This window comes from Dryas octopetala, chromosome 3 (assembly GCF_963921425.1).
Source record: "Dryas octopetala chromosome 3, drDryOcto1.1, whole genome shotgun sequence".
Classification (NCBI taxonomy): domain Eukaryota; kingdom Viridiplantae; phylum Streptophyta; class Magnoliopsida; order Rosales; family Rosaceae; genus Dryas; species Dryas octopetala.
In genome coordinates, this window is record NC_141368.1 from 1,931,344 (window position 1) to 1,951,373 (window position 20,030).

Here is a 20,030-nt window from a genome sequence, read left to right on the forward strand (position 1 = left end):
ACTATCCTTAATAATATTGTCATAATTTCGAAAGACCTAGTTTTTTATCATGGGAAATGCTATACACTTTCTCTGTCGACCTTCTATTTTATTATTCTCATTTCACTATATATTTTCATAATCGAAATCGTTCATTTTTTAGATAATTTTTTAAGATATTTATGTAAAATATTAACTAAATTGGAAATCATTTGATAATGTAATCATTATCAAATAAAAAAACGGTGAATTAAATTATTAACAAAATTATCTGTTTATTTGATTATAATTATATAATTTTTTATATAAATAATTTTTATAGAATAATCTAAAAAATGAATGGTTTAAAATTTATATTATAAAATAAAAAATAAAAAAAATTAAAGAAGGTGAATGGTATTCCTAACCTATCATTCCACCTTTAATACCAAAATTGTTAGTAGAAACAGTCTTGCAAGTTGCAACTGCAATAAAGAAACAAAAAAGGAAAAAGAAAAAGAAGCAGAGTATCTTGACTTGAGTGACGTCCATTCATCTTTAGCATTTATGGAGCGTAGAAGTTAGCGGTTAGCACAGGCGACGTGCACAATTTGGCACCGGTTATCTTACCAACTCGGTTTCATTTTTAATCGCTGGAAATTGAAAATCCATCAAGTTGGAAGTAATCCTCGAATGGCGTGCCAACACGTGGACCATTCAGAACTAGCCTTCGTAACGTACAAGTTAGATTGATTGATTGGGGCCGTCGTATTCTTTTGCTACCAGACGGTCCACACGAGGCTTCGAATGCCAGAGCGATTGGTAGTTGGGATCTTTAAGGTTAGAACGGGGGTTCATTTGGATTTTTCTGTTCAGATCCACATGTACTGTTGATAATACATCGCTTCTTGGAATATATAATTTCTTCTACTCAAAAGTGTCCAATCGATTTATTATTTTCGATACATCAATATTTATAATTAAAGAAATGTTGTCTTGCGGTATAAGTTGTGTTCAATTATCTAAATTTATCCCTTAAAAGAAATGAGACTGTTTGTAATTAATACATGATTTCGTATAGTAGGTTCAAATCCTAATGTATAAGATTCTCGGCAAAATGAAAAGGGGCAGGGGAATAAATAGTCGTTTTCTTAAATTGACTAGTTGTGATGATCTAGGTAATAATTAATGCCTAATTATAAATTATGAGAATGCAATATAGTCACGGGTCTCTCTGCTTGGAGGTTTCATATAGAATTGTAACTTGCGAGACAGTGCACTAATGAGAAGTGAGAAGCACGTGCCAACCCTCGTGATGGATGAGCAGTTGGGAGAAAAATGAGCACAGAAAAGCATAGCTTAATAATGCATGAGACATGTAAGATTTGCAGAGGCCTAAGTAGTAGCTGCTAGCTGCTTATCTAGCTTTGATTTTTTGGGCTAAGATACATAATTAGTAGACATGATTGAGCTTGAGCATATCATAAAATCCTTCATGGGTATGCCATAATTGATGGATTAGTGTAATTTAATTATATTTGGAAAATTGGATATGAACTACAAATTTAATAAAAATACAAGAGATATTTTCATATATATATAATACACCATCAAATCTCCAGTGTAAGCAACTAATGTCGTTACTGTAGGTAATGACTAATGAGTAACATCAGAGTTAGATGAGACTACGTGAGTTATGAGTCTTGTGACGAGATTGATTTAATGTTTGTTGTTTTTTCTATTAATTTTTCAATGTATGATGGGAATGTTTTCTTTGTTATTAATTAAGTAAGTAATCAGACTGTTTTATCTTGCTAGAAATAGTGTAATTAGAGTCAAAACATGACATGCACAATATATGGATGACTGGACTGGATGTGCTGACTACTTAAAAGCTAGCTGCTTTGTAACTTCTAAAAGGTACAAATATTATAAGTACGAGTGAACCAAACCAAACCCAACCCAACACCAACAACAACAACAACAACAACACCAACAACAACAAGAGATTCAAGAGAAGAGTAGAGAAAACCAATCAGCCTTATCATCATCGTCGACGTTGTCGTCGTTTCCAGCCAATTGATCAGGGCCGTACACGTGTCAAAGTAATGGAGGCTCCACTGCTGGGGGCAGTGAACGGCGGGGAGGTGCGGGACTACGAGGCGGTAGGGAGTTTCCGGGAGGCGAGGTCGGTGGCGTGGAAGGAGACGCAGAAGCTGTGGAAGATAGGGGGGCCCATCTCCTTCACCATAATCTGCAACTATGGCACCAACGCCGTCTCCTCCATGTTTGTTGGACATCTCGGAAACCTCCAGCTCTCTGCCGTCTCCATCGCTCTCTCTGTCATCAGTACCTTCTCTTTCGGCTTCATGGTATGTATTCATTTTTCTTCAATTTTAATGCATCAAATGCATATTGTTTATTTGTTTCTGTATAAACATCTTTCTTCTGTATAGTACTATTGAGATTTCTAACAATGAATTCGTGTCTTTTTTTCTAATTTTCTGATTTTGTTTTGTGTTTGTGCTGTTACATTTGTCTTCTTCTTCATCCTCTCCTCTGTTTTTGTAATGGGTATTAGGAGCTACCCATTTCCAAAGTTTTTGTTTTTGTTCAAAATTCATGTTTAAGAAAATAAATTTGTACTGTATTGATGTTTCTGTGAATCTGTTATGCATGCTTCCCTCAGTCTCAGTGTCTTGGTATGAGAATGAAGTCAGATTTCAAATCTGCGTTTGTTACCGACTTTTGAATCTCTCACACTCTGTTTCACAGTTGAGAAAAAGTCGGCAACTAAAGATGAGAGTATGAGACTTTGTTTTGTGTGTCAGAGGGAGAGAGACAGATTTTGGGTTTTGACCCTCTTTGATTTATCAATAAATTTACTTGAATACCCACTTTTTTACTATTATGGCCTGTTCGTGTTATTTTGGAGTCTGGTTTAGGTTCACAATACCTTTCGGCCCTCAAGCTATAATATAGCATAGTGGGACCTTTATTATTTGCAAAAAATTAAAAGTAAAAAAATAAAAAAATTATATCTTCCTTGACCTGGCATATTATATCTATTTTCATGACATTGTTGTTTCTTAGCAAAAAAGCTTGGCTATAAGATAGTATTGCTGTTTTAGTGAATATCATACTCATTAATTACTTTCGTTTGTTTGTACAACATTGTAGCTTGGAATGGGGAGTGCATTAGAGACACTTTGTGGACAAGCTTTTGGTGCTGGACATGTGAACATGCTTGGTGTCTACATGCAAAGGTCATGGATCATTCTATGGACTACCTGTATCGTACTCTTGCCAATCTACTTTTTCTCTGCCCCACTCTTAAAGCTTCTTGGGCAGGATGATGAAGTGGCTGACCTTGCTGGCACATTCACTGTGTATGTGATTCCTCAGCTATTCTCACTTGCCATCAATTTCCCTGCCCAAAAATTCCTTCAGGCACAAAGCAAGGTCCTTGTTCTTGCATGTATTGGATTTACAGCCCTCATGATCCACATTGTAATGCTCTGGCTCTTCATTTACAAATTCGATTGGGGCATATATGGTGCAGCCATTGCATTTGATATCACAGGTTGGGAAATTGTGGTTGCCCAACTTATTTATATAATGGGTTGGTGCAATGAAGGCTGGAATGGGTTCTCATGGTTGGCATTCAAAGACATCTGGGCTTTTGTCAAACTCTCCCTTGAATCAGCTGTCATGCTTTGCCTGGAGATTTGGTATATGATGAGTATAATCATTCTTACAGGACACCTTGGTGATGCTGTTATTTCTGTTGATTCACTCTCTATTTGGTAAGCATAGTGTATATCCAATTATGTGCTGATTGTCACTTTCTGTTTCTGTTTATTCATTTCTCAATTGGGGGATTTTGAAATTTTCCTCAAATTTTTACTTATTCAATTGTTGTTTCAGCATGAATATCAATGGGTGGGAAGCAATGCTGTTCATTGGAATTAATGCTGCTATAAGGTAATTATGTACCAAGGACAACTCTAATTTTTACCTTTTATGGCTTTTTTTTTTCTACTGCTAACAATTATCTGCAGTTGATTTTCTTTCTCTGCCATTCTCAGTGTTCGAGTTTCCAATGAACTTGGATTGGGACGACCAAGAGCTGCTAAATTCGCTGTCTATGTGACAGTCCTTCAGTCTCTGCTGATTGGACTTGTTTGCATGGTTGTTATCTTGATAAGCAAAAACTATTTTTCTGTCATCTTCACAACCAGTGAGGTATTGAAAGCAGCTGTTTCCAAGCTAGCATTTCTTCTTGGAATCACCATGGTTCTTAACAGTGTCCAACCAGTGATTTCAGGTACCAAATTACTTGGCTTTTCTCAATTCTACTCTCTGTGCTGGACCCCCTTTAATTCTTTTTGGGTTCATGTTTTCAGGTGTTGCTATTGGAGGTGGATGGCAAGGACTTGTGGCTTATATCAACTTGGGTTGTTATTACATTTTTGGGCTCCCACTTGGATTCCTTCTTGGCTATAAAGCAAACTTGGGAGTGAAGGTAAAATGTTTGAAGTGTCAAGTGTAATTTGTATGCTGTAATCTGATTTGTTCTCTGCTTGTTAGCTATTGGAGGCATTGATTCAGTTTTAATGCCTATATTTGATCACTATGGTAGGGAATTTGGGGAGGCATGATATGTGGAACTGCACTTCAAACCTTGCTGCTTCTAATAGTACTTTACAGAACCAACTGGAACAAGGAGGTAAATCAAATATCTTCTAGGACTTTATAAGAGTCAAATATAAGCACAGTGTGTGTTGTACAATTCATAAATAATAAGATATTAATCATAATTTCTTTGTTGGGCAGGTTGAACAAACTACAGGCAGAATGAAAAAGTGGGGTGGACAGGACATAAAAGTTGAGAACATAGCTGATAATATATGAACTCTCTCACCCTAAGAAATCACACTACTATTCTGATCGAGTGCCTAAAATCACTTAGCACTCGGCTTATTGGCCTGAATTTCACTGTAAGCCATTGTTTAGAGTTGCAGGGTGCTCTTCCAATTTTTGTGTTGTCACGATTTTAAACCAAATGTTCTCAAAAGCAGATTACCTGTCATTGGTATAACATTGTACCTGTCAATTTTGATTTAAATAGGTTATCTGAATTTTCCCTTTGAAGGATCCTCTTTCATGAACAATTTGTATCTTAATTGAGGAAACAAAAGTGGAGTTAAAAGTAATTTCAGTAATGAAATAAAGAGCAGGTTAAGAGCAATGCATGTTAGAATGGTAGCAACAAAAGGGCTTCAAGAATCTCTGTGTGCAAGTCTACACATCCAACTGTCCAAGTTTGATCAAAAAGCTTATTATATGTATGGCCATTACAAACTACAAAGAAAGGGTGTTAATACAATAAATCTTTTGAAAAAGGAATGGGAAAGTAATCAAAATTTTCCTTCCTTTTTTGGATTTATGTGCTAATAAGGTAATCATTATCCGACCAAAAAACATAAGGTAATCATTATCAAATTGCAAGTTCATTAAGATATAAATAAATCTTGTTAAAGAACTTGACCATCAACGTCAGGATGGCCGAGTGGTCTAAGGCGCCAGACTTAAGATCTGGTCCTCTTACGAGGGCGTGGGTTCAAACCCCACTTCTGACACTTCCAACTTTGGTTATTTTAATATTTTTTTGGGCCAAAAGTACTGTTATGTAAGCTCTACTCTTCATCAACCTTTTCTTCTCTAGCTTAAAAATAATCTAATTCAACACAAGTTCCTATTCAAGAAATTATAATGTAAATTATGGTGTGTTTGGACGAAGGAAAAAAACTTGGAATTTAAACAAAACTCAGCATTTAATAAATTACATGCTCTAATTTCCTTATTTGGGTCAATAAATACAGAATTTTGTAAATTCTAGGTGGAAAAAAACTTGGGATTTGAAGGCTGTAAATTCCAACTTTAAATTCCACCTAAATTCTTGTCATTTTCAAAATTTCAATTTTTACAAAAGAAAAATAAATCGTGTCGACCATGTTAACATTGCCCCCAACGTCACCACTAACACCACCACCCCCGCTGCCGCTGCCGCTGCCGCCACCAACACCAACACCAAGACCGCCACCACCGCCATCATCGTCACCACCACCACCATCACCGCCGCCACCACCATCACCGCCATTTCCAACACCACCACCACCACCGCCACCGCCAACACCCCAATTTTAGCCACCACCATTTCTCCTACCGCTTGTGGGCCATTACCTCTACCAATATGGTCAACTCACCATAAACATCATTTTTATTGTTGCCACCATCACCATCACTCTTTTGAATTAATGTATCAAAAATTAAAACTATCATAAATTTCGTATTTAAACTCCATTATGTTTACATGTTATCCAAACAAGAGAATTTACATATTCTAGAATTTTAAATTATATCGTTTTAAATTCCGTCATTTATGAATTTCTTAGTAATTTCAAACTACTTCATCCAAACGCACCATTAAAGAAAAGCATATTTATTGTATTGAGAAAATAAGTTATCAATATGTGATACTCATTTTCTTTGTCCTGAAAGTTGCAAACTTTTAATATGGAATTTAGGTTCTAAGAGTACAATGTTGTGATTAATTGTCTTTGCATTAGAATTAGAGGATATAAATGTTGTTTGCTTGCTCGGTTTTAAACTTTAATTGTGGCGATAATTAAAAGCTTATTTAAAAGTTGTTATCCCAGGAAAGTAGACTTAAGAGCAATGCATGTTAGAATAGTAACCACAAAAGGGGCTTCAAGAATTTCTCTCTTTCTCTGCAAGTTGTGTAGTAAGTAAACATCAATTCACCAAACACTCTTCACTTGAGCAACCAATTAATTAAAAATTTAAAAGCGTGAGATTCGCTTTGACAAGTAAGAGTAGTGGAAACCATGAAACTAGTTTTCTACTTGATAATTGACTAATTGTTACTTTCATTACCAAGCCAAATCCCAATCAACCACAGATCAAATCCTATAAATCCAAAAGACAAGTGTGCTATTTTTCTCAAGTCTTTTAGTCCAAGCTTGAAAAAGTCCTCTTATTATATATTTATATCTATGGTATGGTCATCCAAGAGAAAAGCAGCGTTATTCGGTGAATCTCTTAGAAAAAGTTAATAGGAAACTCATCATCAAGATTTGCCTACCGATTTTGGATTTATGTGATAAGCCCATAATTCTAAAATGGATAATTATATTTTGTCAAGGCCAGTTAACATCGAAGTCAGGATGGCCGAGTGGTCTAAGGCGCCAGACTCAAGTTCTGGTCCTCTAACGAGGGCGTGGGTTCAAATCCCACTTCTGACATTTCTTTTTTTTCGTTTTTCATTTTTTTATAATATTCATATTGTGTGACTATGTCAGTGTAATTTGTTCAAATTCCACGCTTGACTAAAACCTTTACCAAGTGTGTTTACGAATATAAAAAATTAAGGGCTCGTTTGGTATCATTTTCTAAAAGTATTTTTGTAAAACATTTTTGCAAAATGAAAATGAGAAAATGAATTTACAGAAAATGAGAAAATGAAAATGAGAAATTGTGTTTGGTAACTGCATTTTCAGGCCTCCTCTTTTTCTCTCCCCCTATTCTTCATCTTCCCAAATACCCACACTGAGAGAGGCACATCAAAACCAACAAACAAACAAAAAATAAATTGTCCGTAAATGACACACACGTGGAAGGCAAGCTTATTACATATATACACTAGACGTATTGACTCTGAATTAATGCCTTTTTTGCCACCGTCTTCTTCTTCTACCTTTCTTCCCCAATCTCCTCATCCTCTCTCTCTCTCTCTACACATCCTAAAAATAAGATCTTGAGACCTCTGAATCAAGGTTTCTATCCAATGGACTTGTTCCTTGCCAGGTGACTTTTTGAACTCGGGCTGGCTTCTTCAATGGGCTGGAGTCTGGGCGGCAGAGAAAGAGGAGAGGGGTGAGGAGAGATAGTGAGGGGTTGGCTTTCTTTCACTGGGTGGGTTGGGTTTCGGGGTTGGGGCTGGGGTTGAGGAGGGGAGGTTTCGGTGGTGCTAGTGGTAGAGAGAGAGAGGAGAGGGGCGGGGAGAGAGAATGAGGCAGAGAGAGTGGCCGGCGGTCAAGGTTGGGGTCGGGGCGGTGATGGGGGTTGGGTTTCGCTGGGTTAGGGTCGGGAAGGAGAGGGGAGGGAGGTATGCGGGAGAGAGGGAGGAAGAAGAAGATAGTATGGGACGGAGGTCTATGGGAGAGGAGGAAGAAGAAGATAGTATAGGAAAAATAGAAAACAAAAAATAGAAAACGTCAAAATGACGTTTTCTGACTTACAGTGTAAAAGTTGAAAATGTTTTTAGAAAACATTTTCAATTATTTAGTAAAATAGGCCACCAAACATGTTTTCTGTCATTTTCATTTTTTGAAAATGAAAATGGGCATTTGAAAATGATACCAAACGGACCCTAACTGTCTTGGAGAATAAGTTTAGTGTGATGACAAATGACTTCGGACCATTCAACTTTTTATCTGCCATTTGTGGCACTAAGTTCATGCTGTTGGCTTACAATTCTAGAATATGGAGATATCCCAAGTCCCCTGCTAGAAACAGATTTGTTCTTCCAGCACTTAATTCAATATTAAGACTAACCTAATCCATTTTTTATTACTCGTATTAGCAAGACATATAGTCATTTTTGGGTTTGTGTTAAGTAATAATCAATTATAACCCATAGATTAAGTGTTGAATTTGTAACATTTGATTGTGTCATGTTGCAAAATTGTCATTTCTATAATAGAATCCAGCTTTAAAAGTAACATATTGTAATCAAAGTAGAGGACAAAATGTTTCTTCTTTTTCTTTTATTTTTTGAGCTTGGAAATGCATGAAAATATGACAGGTATCAGGAATAAATTTTATCAAATTTAACACCCATTTCTGAAAACAGAGGCTGAAAAGTTTCACAATATCTCAATAGTGTTTGACTCAACTAACAAATAACAATGAAAGCCTTCTTACTGTGTTGACCCAACTAACATTCAAATAACCCCCACAAGCCTCCTGTGCCACTCTTCCTAGCCAAGCCTCATTAATTGCTCTGTCTCATCTTTCACTCGATAACTACATCCTACATGTCACAAGGCTTTCAACATAAAAAGCCTCTCTTGAAACAGAGTGGAGACAAAGAATCTAGCTACACAAGATTTTGAACTTGATGGAAATCTGTATCTGGGAACATCCTCTTCATAATGTTAAAAAACATGAGTTCTACTTTCAGCACTTCTTTTCTCACCTGGGGTTGAAGTTGCATACATTTCTCAGTTCAACCAAGTTTAAAGAGCAGATAATGAATAAATAACAGGCTTAAGTGCTTAACAGCATCAACTTTGTCATGACTAAAAAAATCAGTGGACCACTGGACCAGTACTTAAAAGATGCTTAAAGAGATCAACATCATCTTATATTTCACCAAAAGCTTTAGCTAGGCATCTGATTATGAAAAAGCTGCAGCATTACCTAGAGAATCAATGATCTAACTAGAAATAGCATTACAGCAATTAAAATAGGAGCATAAATTTAAAAGGAAATATATATGAGAAAGGAAAATTAATGAAACTGCTCTCGAAAGTTGAGTACTAGTTTCAGTACTTTATTTGGTGGCAAGACAAAAGCGGGAGTTGAGTTGGGATTTGGAGAATTGGATATATATTTGTTTCAGCCTTTCAGGTACTGCGCAGTGCGTATTAAAGCATAATCATCACCATATATGGTCATGAAGGAGCTAGATAGCTTCATTGGTCTATTTGTTCATTTTATTTTTACTACAATCATCACCATTATATTTTCCTTGAATTAGGTATCACCAACTTCAATCAAGAATATGCAATTAGTAATATATAGGTATACATCGGAGAATACATGCACGAAAATGGAATAGAATTTGATAAATACCTTGGAGATCTCAGTCCAAAAGACTTAGATTAGCTTAGACTTGGAGAATAACGTATGCTTACTCACAAAGATAAGAATAGTGATTCGCTCCCTGATTCAAGGGCAAAACTAGCTTTTTATATTTCTGGTCTGAAAATGGGTTCATATAGAACCCGAAGAAAACGGGCAGGGGAAATAAAAACCCACAGGGCAGAACACTACAAACAGGGGCATAGCCCAAAAGCTTCTTCTATTTTTTCTTGTTCCTTTTTCTAAGTTCTTATAATTCAAAGTTTCCTTAGGTGCTTCTTTCCACACAATAACTATACTTAATTTGTGCTATTTTTGTTTCTGCATGTTATGTTGCTCTATTGAGGTATTTTATTTTTCTTTTCAGAACCTTCTATTATAAGAATTAGAAGTTCATTTTCTGGTACAAATGTGACTATTTCCGTATTGTCTCACTAATATAGTTTGATGCAAGATTTGTTGGAGCGCATAGGGCTCTTTTCAAGGTTGGGTCCTATTCCTTTTAAGCACTTCCCTGCCTTCTCCAGACTGCAGATCCTCCATATTATATTGCAAAGATAAGATAAAATCATAAAAGTTACTAGAATTGTAATCAAAAATTGATAAGCGAGAGGAGCTGGCATCCCCAATATAAAAGGGGATATCAAAGATTGGCCAATTTATCACTCTCCGCAATGAAACTAATGTATGTATGCTGCTTCATCTTCATACAAGATTCAGAAAGTGAATTTGAGTTTCACTAAAACAAACAAAGACTAAGGTAATTACGATCAAGAACATAAGTTTCTAAGTTAAGATTTCTTAGGAAGTAAAAATTGCACAAGGCCAGTGAAAAGACAGTCACTATACAAAGGGCCACACAAGAATTAAATTTTGAGGTATTCATTCAAGATTTCCTAAGAAGTGAAAATTGCACTACGCACAGTGAAAAATTAGAATGCGAGAATCTTTTCGTTAGGATTTCTTATCATGAATTTTTTACTTTTTTATCACATATTTTCTAAAATGGTTTTGCAATGAATGTAACTCATCCTACAAAGTACTTTATAATACCGGAATCCGACGTACAAATCCATCAGCCTCCTGCCCTACAAGCCAACCCCTTGGAAAAGAGAAGGGAATGCCAAACCAGCCCCTTGCAACGCTCACATATCTCAACTATGTTTCTCTTCAGTACAACTCCACTAATAATTAAGTTCTACGTGACCACTCCTCCATTCCATACAAAATTGTCTTCAAATAAGTTGTCAAAACGAAATCAACTTTCTCTTTTAATAAAAGATAACTCCAAAGTCGACCAGTTCAAAACTACATAAAAGGCATCTCTAACCAAAAAAAAAAAACACAAAGTAACGTTTACATTTCAACACCTTCTAAGCAGCACCTTTTTGCTTCTTTGGCACACGATAGCCACCAACCACACAAGCATGGTCTCGCTCAAAAGGCTCAAGAGTGACTTGCTCAAAAGGCTTAAATTGATCTGCCTGCAGCTTCTTCACCTCCGATTGGAACACTGCCTCCGCAGGAACCGTGGAATCAATGCAATTGGCCTGACAAAGGATAATCCATGTTTATCAAACATCTAATTTAATGCTTGTTTGCATAATAACCACTTGGCAGAAAAGCATACAGTAATCTAAGAGATCATATGTCTTATGACAAAGACCAACAAGAATTCTGAAAACAAACCTTTATTGAAATAACGAAATGACCTCCAGATTTCAGAAAATATGACGCATTCAATGCTAAAATCCTTGCCTGCAAAAATCGTTAAAGAGAGCAAACAATTTTCAGAAGCAAATAACATGAGGAAGCTAAGAGAAACCAATGGCAAAATATTATGGACACGACTTCGAGGACTTCTGCAAACACGCCAAAGGCGTTATAAAAGGTTGCATCACCCTGAGGCACACCTCATCAACACTATTGAAAACATCCATGTGAAGTGTTTCACCAATACCAAAAGAGCAATAGAGAGAGAGAGGTGCAATGGTAAGGCAAGAAAAGTACACCAAAATATCAAATTCTTGACAAGCAGCATCAGAAACTCGGTCTTGCATCACCATAATGACTTTTAGATCATTATGAAAGACAACTTGCATCACCATGTGAAGGGGAATCCGAGTACTTCGTCACATGCTGAATCTTTTGCAAGAAAGAAAACTTCTACCAATACACTTGTGTATAAGGGCAAAAACTAATAATAATAAAACGATGGCATCCGAAAGGTTTCATTGAACAAAAGGAAAAGCATTTCATATCTAGTTCCAACATAAGATTTGGCTAGAACAAGCAAAAGAATAACATTTTTAACTTTCAAAAGAATCAAGAATGAACCAAAAATACCACCTTTATTAACCCAATGAAAAATAAACAAAAACAAAGTTCATTGCTAAAGACCATAAAATACGCATCAGAAAACTCGAGTTCACATCATTCGTGATGTCCTGTAGGGGAATCCGAGTAACTCATCATGTGCATACATATATGCTTTATCAATAATGCAACAACTAATGCAACACATTTAATATCCACACGTAAAACCAATAAACTAACAAACCAATAAACTAACAAACCAAAAAAATCCAGTATGGAAATCCTGGACCTTGCAAAAGCCATTAAAAAAAACTTCTGCTTGCAGATCAACCAAATAATAACACCCTAGTCTTCGTCCAAATTTAAGTTTCAGTTATAAGCAAAGACTAGAAGTTTGCACGAAATAAACCTGATCAGGTTGTGCAACATCCGAGAAAATAACATCAACCATGCCAACCAGCATACGGTATTTAGCAGGATGCCTGGCATCTTCAATAATGGGTATGACATTTGTGCGTTTCTTTGCCATGTTTACCAAGTCTCTGCCACTTCTATGAGAAAACTCCACTGCATATACAACTCCAGTCTACAAAAAACACCAGTAATCCTAAGAATCTATTCTCAGCTTAAACAATTTAAAAGAAATATAATTATCAGAAAGAAAACTTACAGGGCCAACAAGATCAGACACATGAGAAACAGTGGTCCCAGAAGCAGCACCAAGGTAGAGAACACGAGCTCCAGGTTTCTTCATTAAACATGCAGGAAAATAGAAATAATAGAATAAGAACACAAACTGAAACACAAAATAAACACTGAAAATAATGCAAGAAAACATGAAGTTGAAACTTACAATCCATATTTCATCAACACCACCAAGAATGGCAGCTGCCAACTTGGAACGGAACGGGTTCCAGACCCTATATTCAACTTTTGTTCCATCCTCATTCTGAAAGAACAAAAACACTCTAAGGTGAGCAAATACAATTATATTAATTAACCATGGAAATGAAAAAAAAACAATAGCAGAAACAATTAAGTCTAGATAACGCATATTACTAAATTTTGGGGGACACGAATAATTCTCAGGTATACAGGAACAAATGCTATGGTCTATATTGCTTTGAACAGCTATAGAAAGTTTTGAATGAAAATCAAATATGTTTAAGAACTTTTCAAATAAGGCCAATAAATGAAAGAAATCGACCTGAACAGAAATCCTCTTCTCATTATAGACAGCTTCACCAGGGACCAGATTCTTGGTAACAAGAGCATCTTCTTTACCCTTAGCAATGAAAACCCCATCATGTCTGTGAGGCTCAACCACAACTTTGCTTCCACCCTTCATTCCTCCTCGTCCACCACCACGGCCTCTTCCTCCACCGCGGCCACCACGATCACCACCACGCCCTCCACGTCCTCCACCACGGGGTTTAAAATCACTACCACCTCTCCCACCAAGACCAAATCTACCACCACCTCTTCCCCCTCTCCCCCCTCCATCACCCCTCCCGCCCCTGAATCCACCACTGCCACCACGGCCTGCACATTATAAAGCAAGGCTCCTTCTAAAACCTCCCAACAATAACAATCATGAACTCAAAAGTAAAATAACAAGTTATAAAGCAGGGATCCTTCTTTTATTAAAACCAATTCAATACCCAAAACGAAAATCAACTATCTCTGTAAGTAGGAATTAAAAAAAAAATCAGAAATACCAATAAAATTGACTACGTTGTATTTTGAAGCAACCATATACAACATGATTCAGGAATCAAAGTAAATAAAAAAGAAAACTATTATTGAAATACTAAACTGAGTACAAGAAAGATGTGAAACTTCCTCACAAAACCCAATTAATAAGACTTAAATCCGAAACTCAAAACCCTATAACTCTGCTTGTACGCCACCAAAGACAGACTTAATGAAAAAAAAGTCTACATTTACTAGGTTTAGTCAGTAACAAAACAGATGATGATGAAGAAGACGAGTGATTTCTCAGCATTTTCTTTACCTCTAGGAGGAGGTCCCATATCTGCGAGTGTTGAGAGCTAGCGAGAGAACGGCTTTGCTAGTTGCTAGGGTTTATCAGAAAGAGAGAGGCGCAGTGAGAGTACGATAAGTCCGAGTGTCTTTATAAGGTGGATTTTAGGGTTTAGGGTTTTTGATGTCACCGTCCAAATTGACTGCGTGTATTGATAAAATTACTCCCCAGTAACTGCGTTAACCCAGGTGATAACGCATGGGCCTTTAGTTTTCTTTTGGTATAATGGGCCATACGTTTTCCACTTTTAGTCTTGACCTAATCTGTGTTTCTTTACTCAACACTTTATTTGTAGCCCAATGACCAAATTTCAGACTTAAGCCCAAGTCCTAAATCAAGTGACCGCATTATGAAAAAACATTTTATATAATGGTAACATCATCATGTGGTTACAAATTTACATGTTATAATATAGATGAACAATGAGTTTGTTTTTTAAGGAGATAGTATTACTAGTATTTATTTATATTATAATACGTAAATTATATATACCTTGTGACGGTGAAAAAAGTAGGCTATAAACTTGTTTTTATGTTACAAAATTTGTTCTCTAACAAACACTCAAATGACAATTTAAACTACTAATTAGATACATTTGAGTTAAAACATAGGGTCTAAATACATTATATGGCAAACTTATCATATGGCCTGTATATATCTATCAATAAAATTGATGTGCCATAGCATCAAACACAGATTGAATTATTATTCTTCATTTTTCCTTTACTTATGGCCTTATGGGTGGGCATGAGGGACTTGGATGGTCTTCTTTTTTTATTGTTCCCTTCAAATCTCACGTATTCTTTTTTTTGGCCATAAATCTCACCTATTCAAGTCTATTTAAACAAATGAAAATTCTATTTTCCTTTATGGGTGGTAGATTTTATTTTTCCAATCTGTCTTCAACAGTTCAACTGGATATTAAGCAATAATTTCTTCATAATAAATGAATAGATAGATTTGTTTAAATGAAGCCAGATTTGAATTCAAATAAAGGAGAAAAAAAAGGAGAGTTTCATTTTCTTTGACTTTATGAAGAAGCATCTAGACTACACATATATAAGGCATCCAAACCACCAAAATATCAGTCAACTCTACCTTCTAAGAAGACATGTCCAGCATCCAAATGAAACTACCTCGAATATTCTTGGCAAAACAAAAAACCACCTCAGATATGCTTATTATGCTTACTGCCTAAGCTAAACATACACTTCCCTAATTATATTCTTCCCCAGTTAAGCACTTAACCTTATCCTCACTTCCCATTTTACTAAAATATCCCTTCACCAAACCATTAACAAGGGCAACATCGTACTTTCATTCCGCCATATTCCCTTCCTTGGACCTATAAATATGAATACGAAATCCCCACTCTGAGTCGCAATCGCAATTAAGCACCCAAACAAACACTCGACAACTCGTTGGTTGTTGCACTCGTCCCTTGACTCGACCAATGGCGTCCGGCCACGAAGTCCAAGTGAAGCTCTCCTCCGCCCGAGACCTCAAGAACGTCAACTGGCGACACGGCCCGCTGAAGCCATACGCCGTCGTTTGGGTGGACCCCAAGAACAAGTGCTCCACCAGGGTCGACGACGAGGGCGACACGTGTCCTTTATGGGACGACACCCTCACCATCCCCTTGCCCGGTCCGGTCGACGATGATACCACGCTCTACATCGACGTTGTGCACTCGGGATCCGAGCCCGACACCAAGCCACTGGTCGGGTCGGCCCGGCTCCGGCTCCGCGAGGTCCTCAATGACGTGGGCTTCGACGAGCGCTCCACCCGCACTCTGCAGCTCAAACGGCCTTCTGGTAGGCCCCATGGCAAAGTTGACGTTAAGGTGACGATTAAAGAGCCGCGCTATCGTGCGCCGGAGCCGTACTATGCGCCTCCTTATGGGGTCCCACCAGCTGGGTCACGAGATTATCCGGCTCCGCCGCCGCCCTATGGTGCGCCTTACGGAGCACCAGCACGCGATCCTTACTACGCGGCCCCACCGCCGCCTGCTGGTTACCCCTACAGTGCGTACAATGCTGCGCCGTACGGTCAGGCGACTCAGCCGAGTTACGGTCAGGCAACTCAGCCGAGTTACGGTGGTGAGGTGGGATACGGGCAGCAGGAGGAGAAGAAAAAGAGCAAGTTTGGTGGGATGGGGACGGGATTGGCTGTTGGCGCGGTGGGGGGGGTATTGGGTGGGCTGGCATTGGCGGAGGGATTTGATTACGTGGAGGACAAGATCACTGATGACGTGGCGGAGAGAGTGGAGGATGATCTAGGGTATGATGATGGTGATGACTTCTAGATTGTTCATTTGTTCCGTTCCGTGAGAGGGAAACCCTATAGCTGATTGTGACGTGGGTTGCATGCATGGACGGTGGACCATGCTTTTTAATTTGTTTGTGTTTGTTTGTTTACAATTTACAATGATTTTACATTGAAAAGTGAAATGAGAATCAAATGAAATGATTATTAACTTGAATTCATTTGAATGGGACATGAATGCAGTCCAATTGTTTGCGTACGTTAATATTCGTTAACGTGTGTGATAGGATAAGCCAGGCATCAGGATAACCGATAACGTGATGTGCGTGCAGTGCAGGCACCAATTGAACAGAAGAAAAAGAAAGCTCTGCCTGCCTCATTTAATTATTGATAATATATAACACTATATACAAGTAATACAACTCAATTTGTTTTCTTTTTTTGTTCAATTTTTTTCAACTCATATGGCATGCGCCATGCTCTCACATAACTCTAGGAAAGCAAAACGCATAGGGATTTTTGATTAAAGAATACGTAGTGAAAAGTGATGGGGAGCATACCTTATGATCATCCTTTTATCAAGTTGTAAGTTGCGACTCCCAGTCTCCCATGCTTGTATATGTTTATTCTGTGTGATGCCAACACGCTAAATCTCGCATTCCACATATATATTATTATTGACCCGACGGTTAATTAATATATAATGACTTAAATGAGTGAGAGAGAGCTATGGTAGTATGGTCCCTATGGATCATGGACAACTTTTAAAAACAGAATAATTAAGTAATACTGTGAGATGCTTGCTTGAATAGTTGAATACTTGAATACTTGAGATGATGTTGAGAGTAGTGTTACTAGTCTACTTATGTTATAAGGCATATATATTTATTAGTATTATATATTTGTCATAATGCTGTCCACACATGCTATAACATGTGAATTAGTCAACGTGATGGTGTACACGGTCTCGCACTCAAAATAAATTCATACTAGTATCAGCGAATGAGATATCGGAATTGTGGGCTGGGCCCGATGGTATAGCTCTGATAGTTTGTGGGCTGAGAGTGATAAAGAGTCTGTCAGTACGCTGTCAAACAAGCCCATAACCATTTTACATGCCGTGTTAATTGATCACGTATCATAGGTGTAGTATGACAGCAACTCTGCCACTACTTTAATCAATCCTTTAAACAAAGAAGGAGCCACATGTACATTGCTAAGACTTGTTTGAATTAATGTGCCCACAAAATTCTACATGCTTCTTACTTCTTAGTTCTTGCGAGGCTTCCAATCAATTCAATCATAAGCCTTCACGTGCACTACAAGGGTCCGGACTCAAGGCATACTTGCCTATATCTATTCTTTCTTAGAAGCAAGACCAAAAGGAAATGATGTTTGGCCTCATTGTATAAAGGTCCTCTCCTTCATTGTATCTCTTTAATTCCTTCTTCACTTTAACAACAATTCACACAAATCATTGTGCTCTCTTCAACCCCTTTATACCTTAGACAGGTTGGTATTCACCTCATTCATGCTTTGTGTTTTTTAGCAGCACCTCATCCATGTCATTTTCTTATTCTCTTCTTTTTCTTTTTATTTATTGCTATAAAATTTGTTCTTTGAGTTTTTTGTTTCCAATCATTATGTTCTAAGCATTCTTTGCAGCATTCAGATTCCCAATTTGACAAGGCATAATGGGTAAACGAATTAGTGCACGCATCCGAAAATCTATTTCATGCACTGGTAAATGTATGCAATTATATGCTTCTTAGCTCTAACCCCTATTTTTCACTTTACATAATACGTAAAATAATAAATAAATAAATAATATAAATATTCTTTGCTAGATGGTCATAAATTTCAGTTTTTGTTTTGCACTGAATGATAAATTTCAATTTGTTTCGAGGTCCACATTCGTTTTCTTGTTTATCACAAAGTGGGTTGCAAAAGCTGGGTTGGGCCGAAACTACTAAATTCTTCGTTATTTTGGTGTAGCATTCAGGCCCACTGCACCAAACGCTTCAATGGGTGTGGACGTCACAGAAGAATATGCCAATGCCTTCCGCACCGAATCCTACCTCGACTTTTGGACACGTGTCGTCGCATTATCCGATAAAGATTCTATCAAGACCAAGCATATTCCAGTGGAGTCTACTACAGCAGCTCGGCTCCCATCCTATCGGCTTTTCGCGGAGCATCTTTTGGATCCGGATCAATCCAAAATCACTCGGATCTTAACAATGATCCGCAACCAACCCATCTACCACATACTTTTATCTGACTATTTTACCCAAACCGCAGATGCTTCTATCCTATGTGGCCAACTACTAAAAAATATTGACCGTACACGTGTCAAATACCGCTCTATCAAAGCCGCTCTTCATTCTCCAAACCATTGTCCCACTCCCACAACACTAACCCATCTAACCAAATTCACTACTTCTTTATCTCCAATTCACATCCAAGCCACTCAAGCCGGATGCTCCAAATTGCTAAAACGGCTTGAGTCAACCCGCAACGAGACCCGAGCCAAGCTTAGGGTTGTAAACAAATTCCGAACTGGCTCAGCTATCTTTTTGGTGGCTCTAACAGCTTCAATAAGCGTGATTGTTGTCACACATGCCCTTGCCCTATTTGTAGCTATGCCGACGTTTATAGCGGTTTCACTTGACTTGGCTTCATCGAGGAGGCTAGCCAGGACGACAACTCAGCTTGACGCGGCTACCAAAGGGACTTATATACTAATTAGGGATTTGGAGACGGTGAGCCGGCTCATGGCTCGGCTAAATGACGAGTTGGAGCACATGCGTGGAACGGTTCAGTTTTGGGTGGCGCGTGGAGATGATGACTGGGTCCAAGCCAGTGGTGAAGTGGCGCGCCAGCTGAAGAAAAATGATTGTAGCTTTAGGCAGCAGCTTGATGAGCTAGAGGAGCATTTGTTTTTGTGTTTCATGACCATTAATAGGGCCAGAAATCTTGTAGTGAAAGAGATTCTGGACCCGGGTCAAACCACCCATTAGAACCCACAATACATTATCAAAAAGTAATTAATTACCAATTAAGACCCACAAGGCCACAATACAATGTAAAAAATATAGTAATTGCCAATTGTTATACTTCTTTTATTTTATTTTAATTTTTGGACAAACCCATATGGGATCCTGTTGTAAGAGTAACATGGTATGTGGTACATTAGCATGTGTTGGTCCTCCTTTTTGAAAGCGTTGAAACAAGACGGGACTGGGCTGGCTGGCGGCCATTCAATGCCAAATTGCCAACTAACAATTCCTGCACCCATAAATTTCTGTAAAATAAGTCTTTATCAATTTCATGATGATAAAAGTGATATAGGTTACTGTTAACTGTAGGTTAATTAGGACTTTTTTACTGTATATACCGGCGGATATAGTTAAGGTTAAGTAAAAAAAAAAAGTACTAAAAAAACAAACAGTATATTCAAATTCGTCAAAAATAAAGTGAAGCATGTTAGCTATCT

The 20,030-nt window shown here is 37.7% G+C and overlaps 4 protein-coding genes and 3 non-coding genes across 8 annotated transcripts; 5 read left to right on the forward strand and 2 right to left on the reverse strand.

The window, feature by feature from the left end:
- The first annotated feature begins 1,888 nt into the window (after nt 1-1,888).
- LOC147289381 (protein DETOXIFICATION 35-like) lies at nt 1,889-5,209 on the forward strand. Its single transcript, XM_086235188.1, has 7 exons — nt 1,889-2,330; nt 3,139-3,764; nt 3,886-3,942; nt 4,047-4,285; nt 4,365-4,483; nt 4,601-4,687; nt 4,795-5,209. Exons 1-7 carry the CDS (start codon nt 2,067-2,069, stop codon nt 4,870-4,872), a joined length of 1,470 nt encoding a protein of 489 aa, XP_086091314.1. The 5' UTR covers nt 1,889-2,066; the 3' UTR covers nt 4,873-5,209.
- A 307-nt stretch (nt 5,210-5,516) lies between these two features.
- TRNAL-UAA (transfer RNA leucine (anticodon UAA)) lies at nt 5,517-5,600 on the forward strand. Its single transcript has one exon. It is a non-coding gene; the product is annotated as a tRNA-Leu (tRNA).
- A 1,602-nt stretch (nt 5,601-7,202) lies between these two features.
- Nucleotides 7,203-7,286, forward strand: TRNAL-CAA (transfer RNA leucine (anticodon CAA)). The gene has a single exon. It is a non-coding gene; the product is annotated as a tRNA-Leu (tRNA).
- Nucleotides 7,287-11,149: 3,863 nt separating this feature from the next.
- LOC147289384 (rRNA 2'-O-methyltransferase fibrillarin 1-like) lies at nt 11,150-14,258 on the reverse strand. The gene is made up of 7 exons (XM_086234810.1): nt 14,240-14,258; nt 13,433-13,767; nt 13,079-13,174; nt 12,896-12,973; nt 12,635-12,811; nt 11,599-11,667; nt 11,150-11,459 (listed from the first exon to the last, which is right to left on the reverse strand). Exons 1-7 carry the CDS (start codon nt 14,256-14,258, stop codon nt 11,283-11,285), a joined length of 951 nt encoding a protein of 316 aa, XP_086090936.1. The 3' UTR covers nt 11,150-11,282.
- LOC147289385 (small nucleolar RNA snoR60) lies at nt 12,319-12,390 on the reverse strand. The gene has a single exon (XR_015121583.1). It is a non-coding gene; the product is annotated as a small nucleolar RNA snoR60 (small nucleolar RNA).
- A 1,387-nt stretch (nt 14,259-15,645) lies between the features above and the next one.
- On the forward strand, nt 15,646-16,751 carry LOC147289386 (Calcium-dependent lipid-binding (CaLB domain) family protein). The gene has a single exon (XM_086235189.1). It carries the CDS (start codon nt 15,723-15,725, stop codon nt 16,572-16,574), a length of 852 nt encoding a protein of 283 aa, XP_086091315.1. The 5' UTR covers nt 15,646-15,722; the 3' UTR covers nt 16,575-16,751.
- Nucleotides 16,752-17,986: 1,235 nt separating this feature from the next.
- Nucleotides 17,987-19,698, forward strand: LOC147289387 (transmembrane protein, putative (DUF677)). 2 transcript variants are annotated; one of them, XM_086238282.1, is made up of 2 exons: nt 17,987-18,046; nt 18,530-19,698. In XM_086238282.1, the coding sequence occupies exon 2, from the start codon at nt 18,559-18,561 to the stop codon at nt 19,552-19,554; it is 996 nt and encodes a 331-aa protein (XP_086094408.1). In that variant the 5' UTR covers nt 17,987-18,046; nt 18,530-18,558; the 3' UTR covers nt 19,555-19,698. The 2 variants fall into 2 exon arrangements, with proteins under 2 accessions (XP_086094408.1, XP_086094407.1); XM_086238281.1 differs by having other exon boundaries at nt 17,999-18,283.
- Nucleotides 19,699-20,030: the final 332 nt, after the last annotated feature.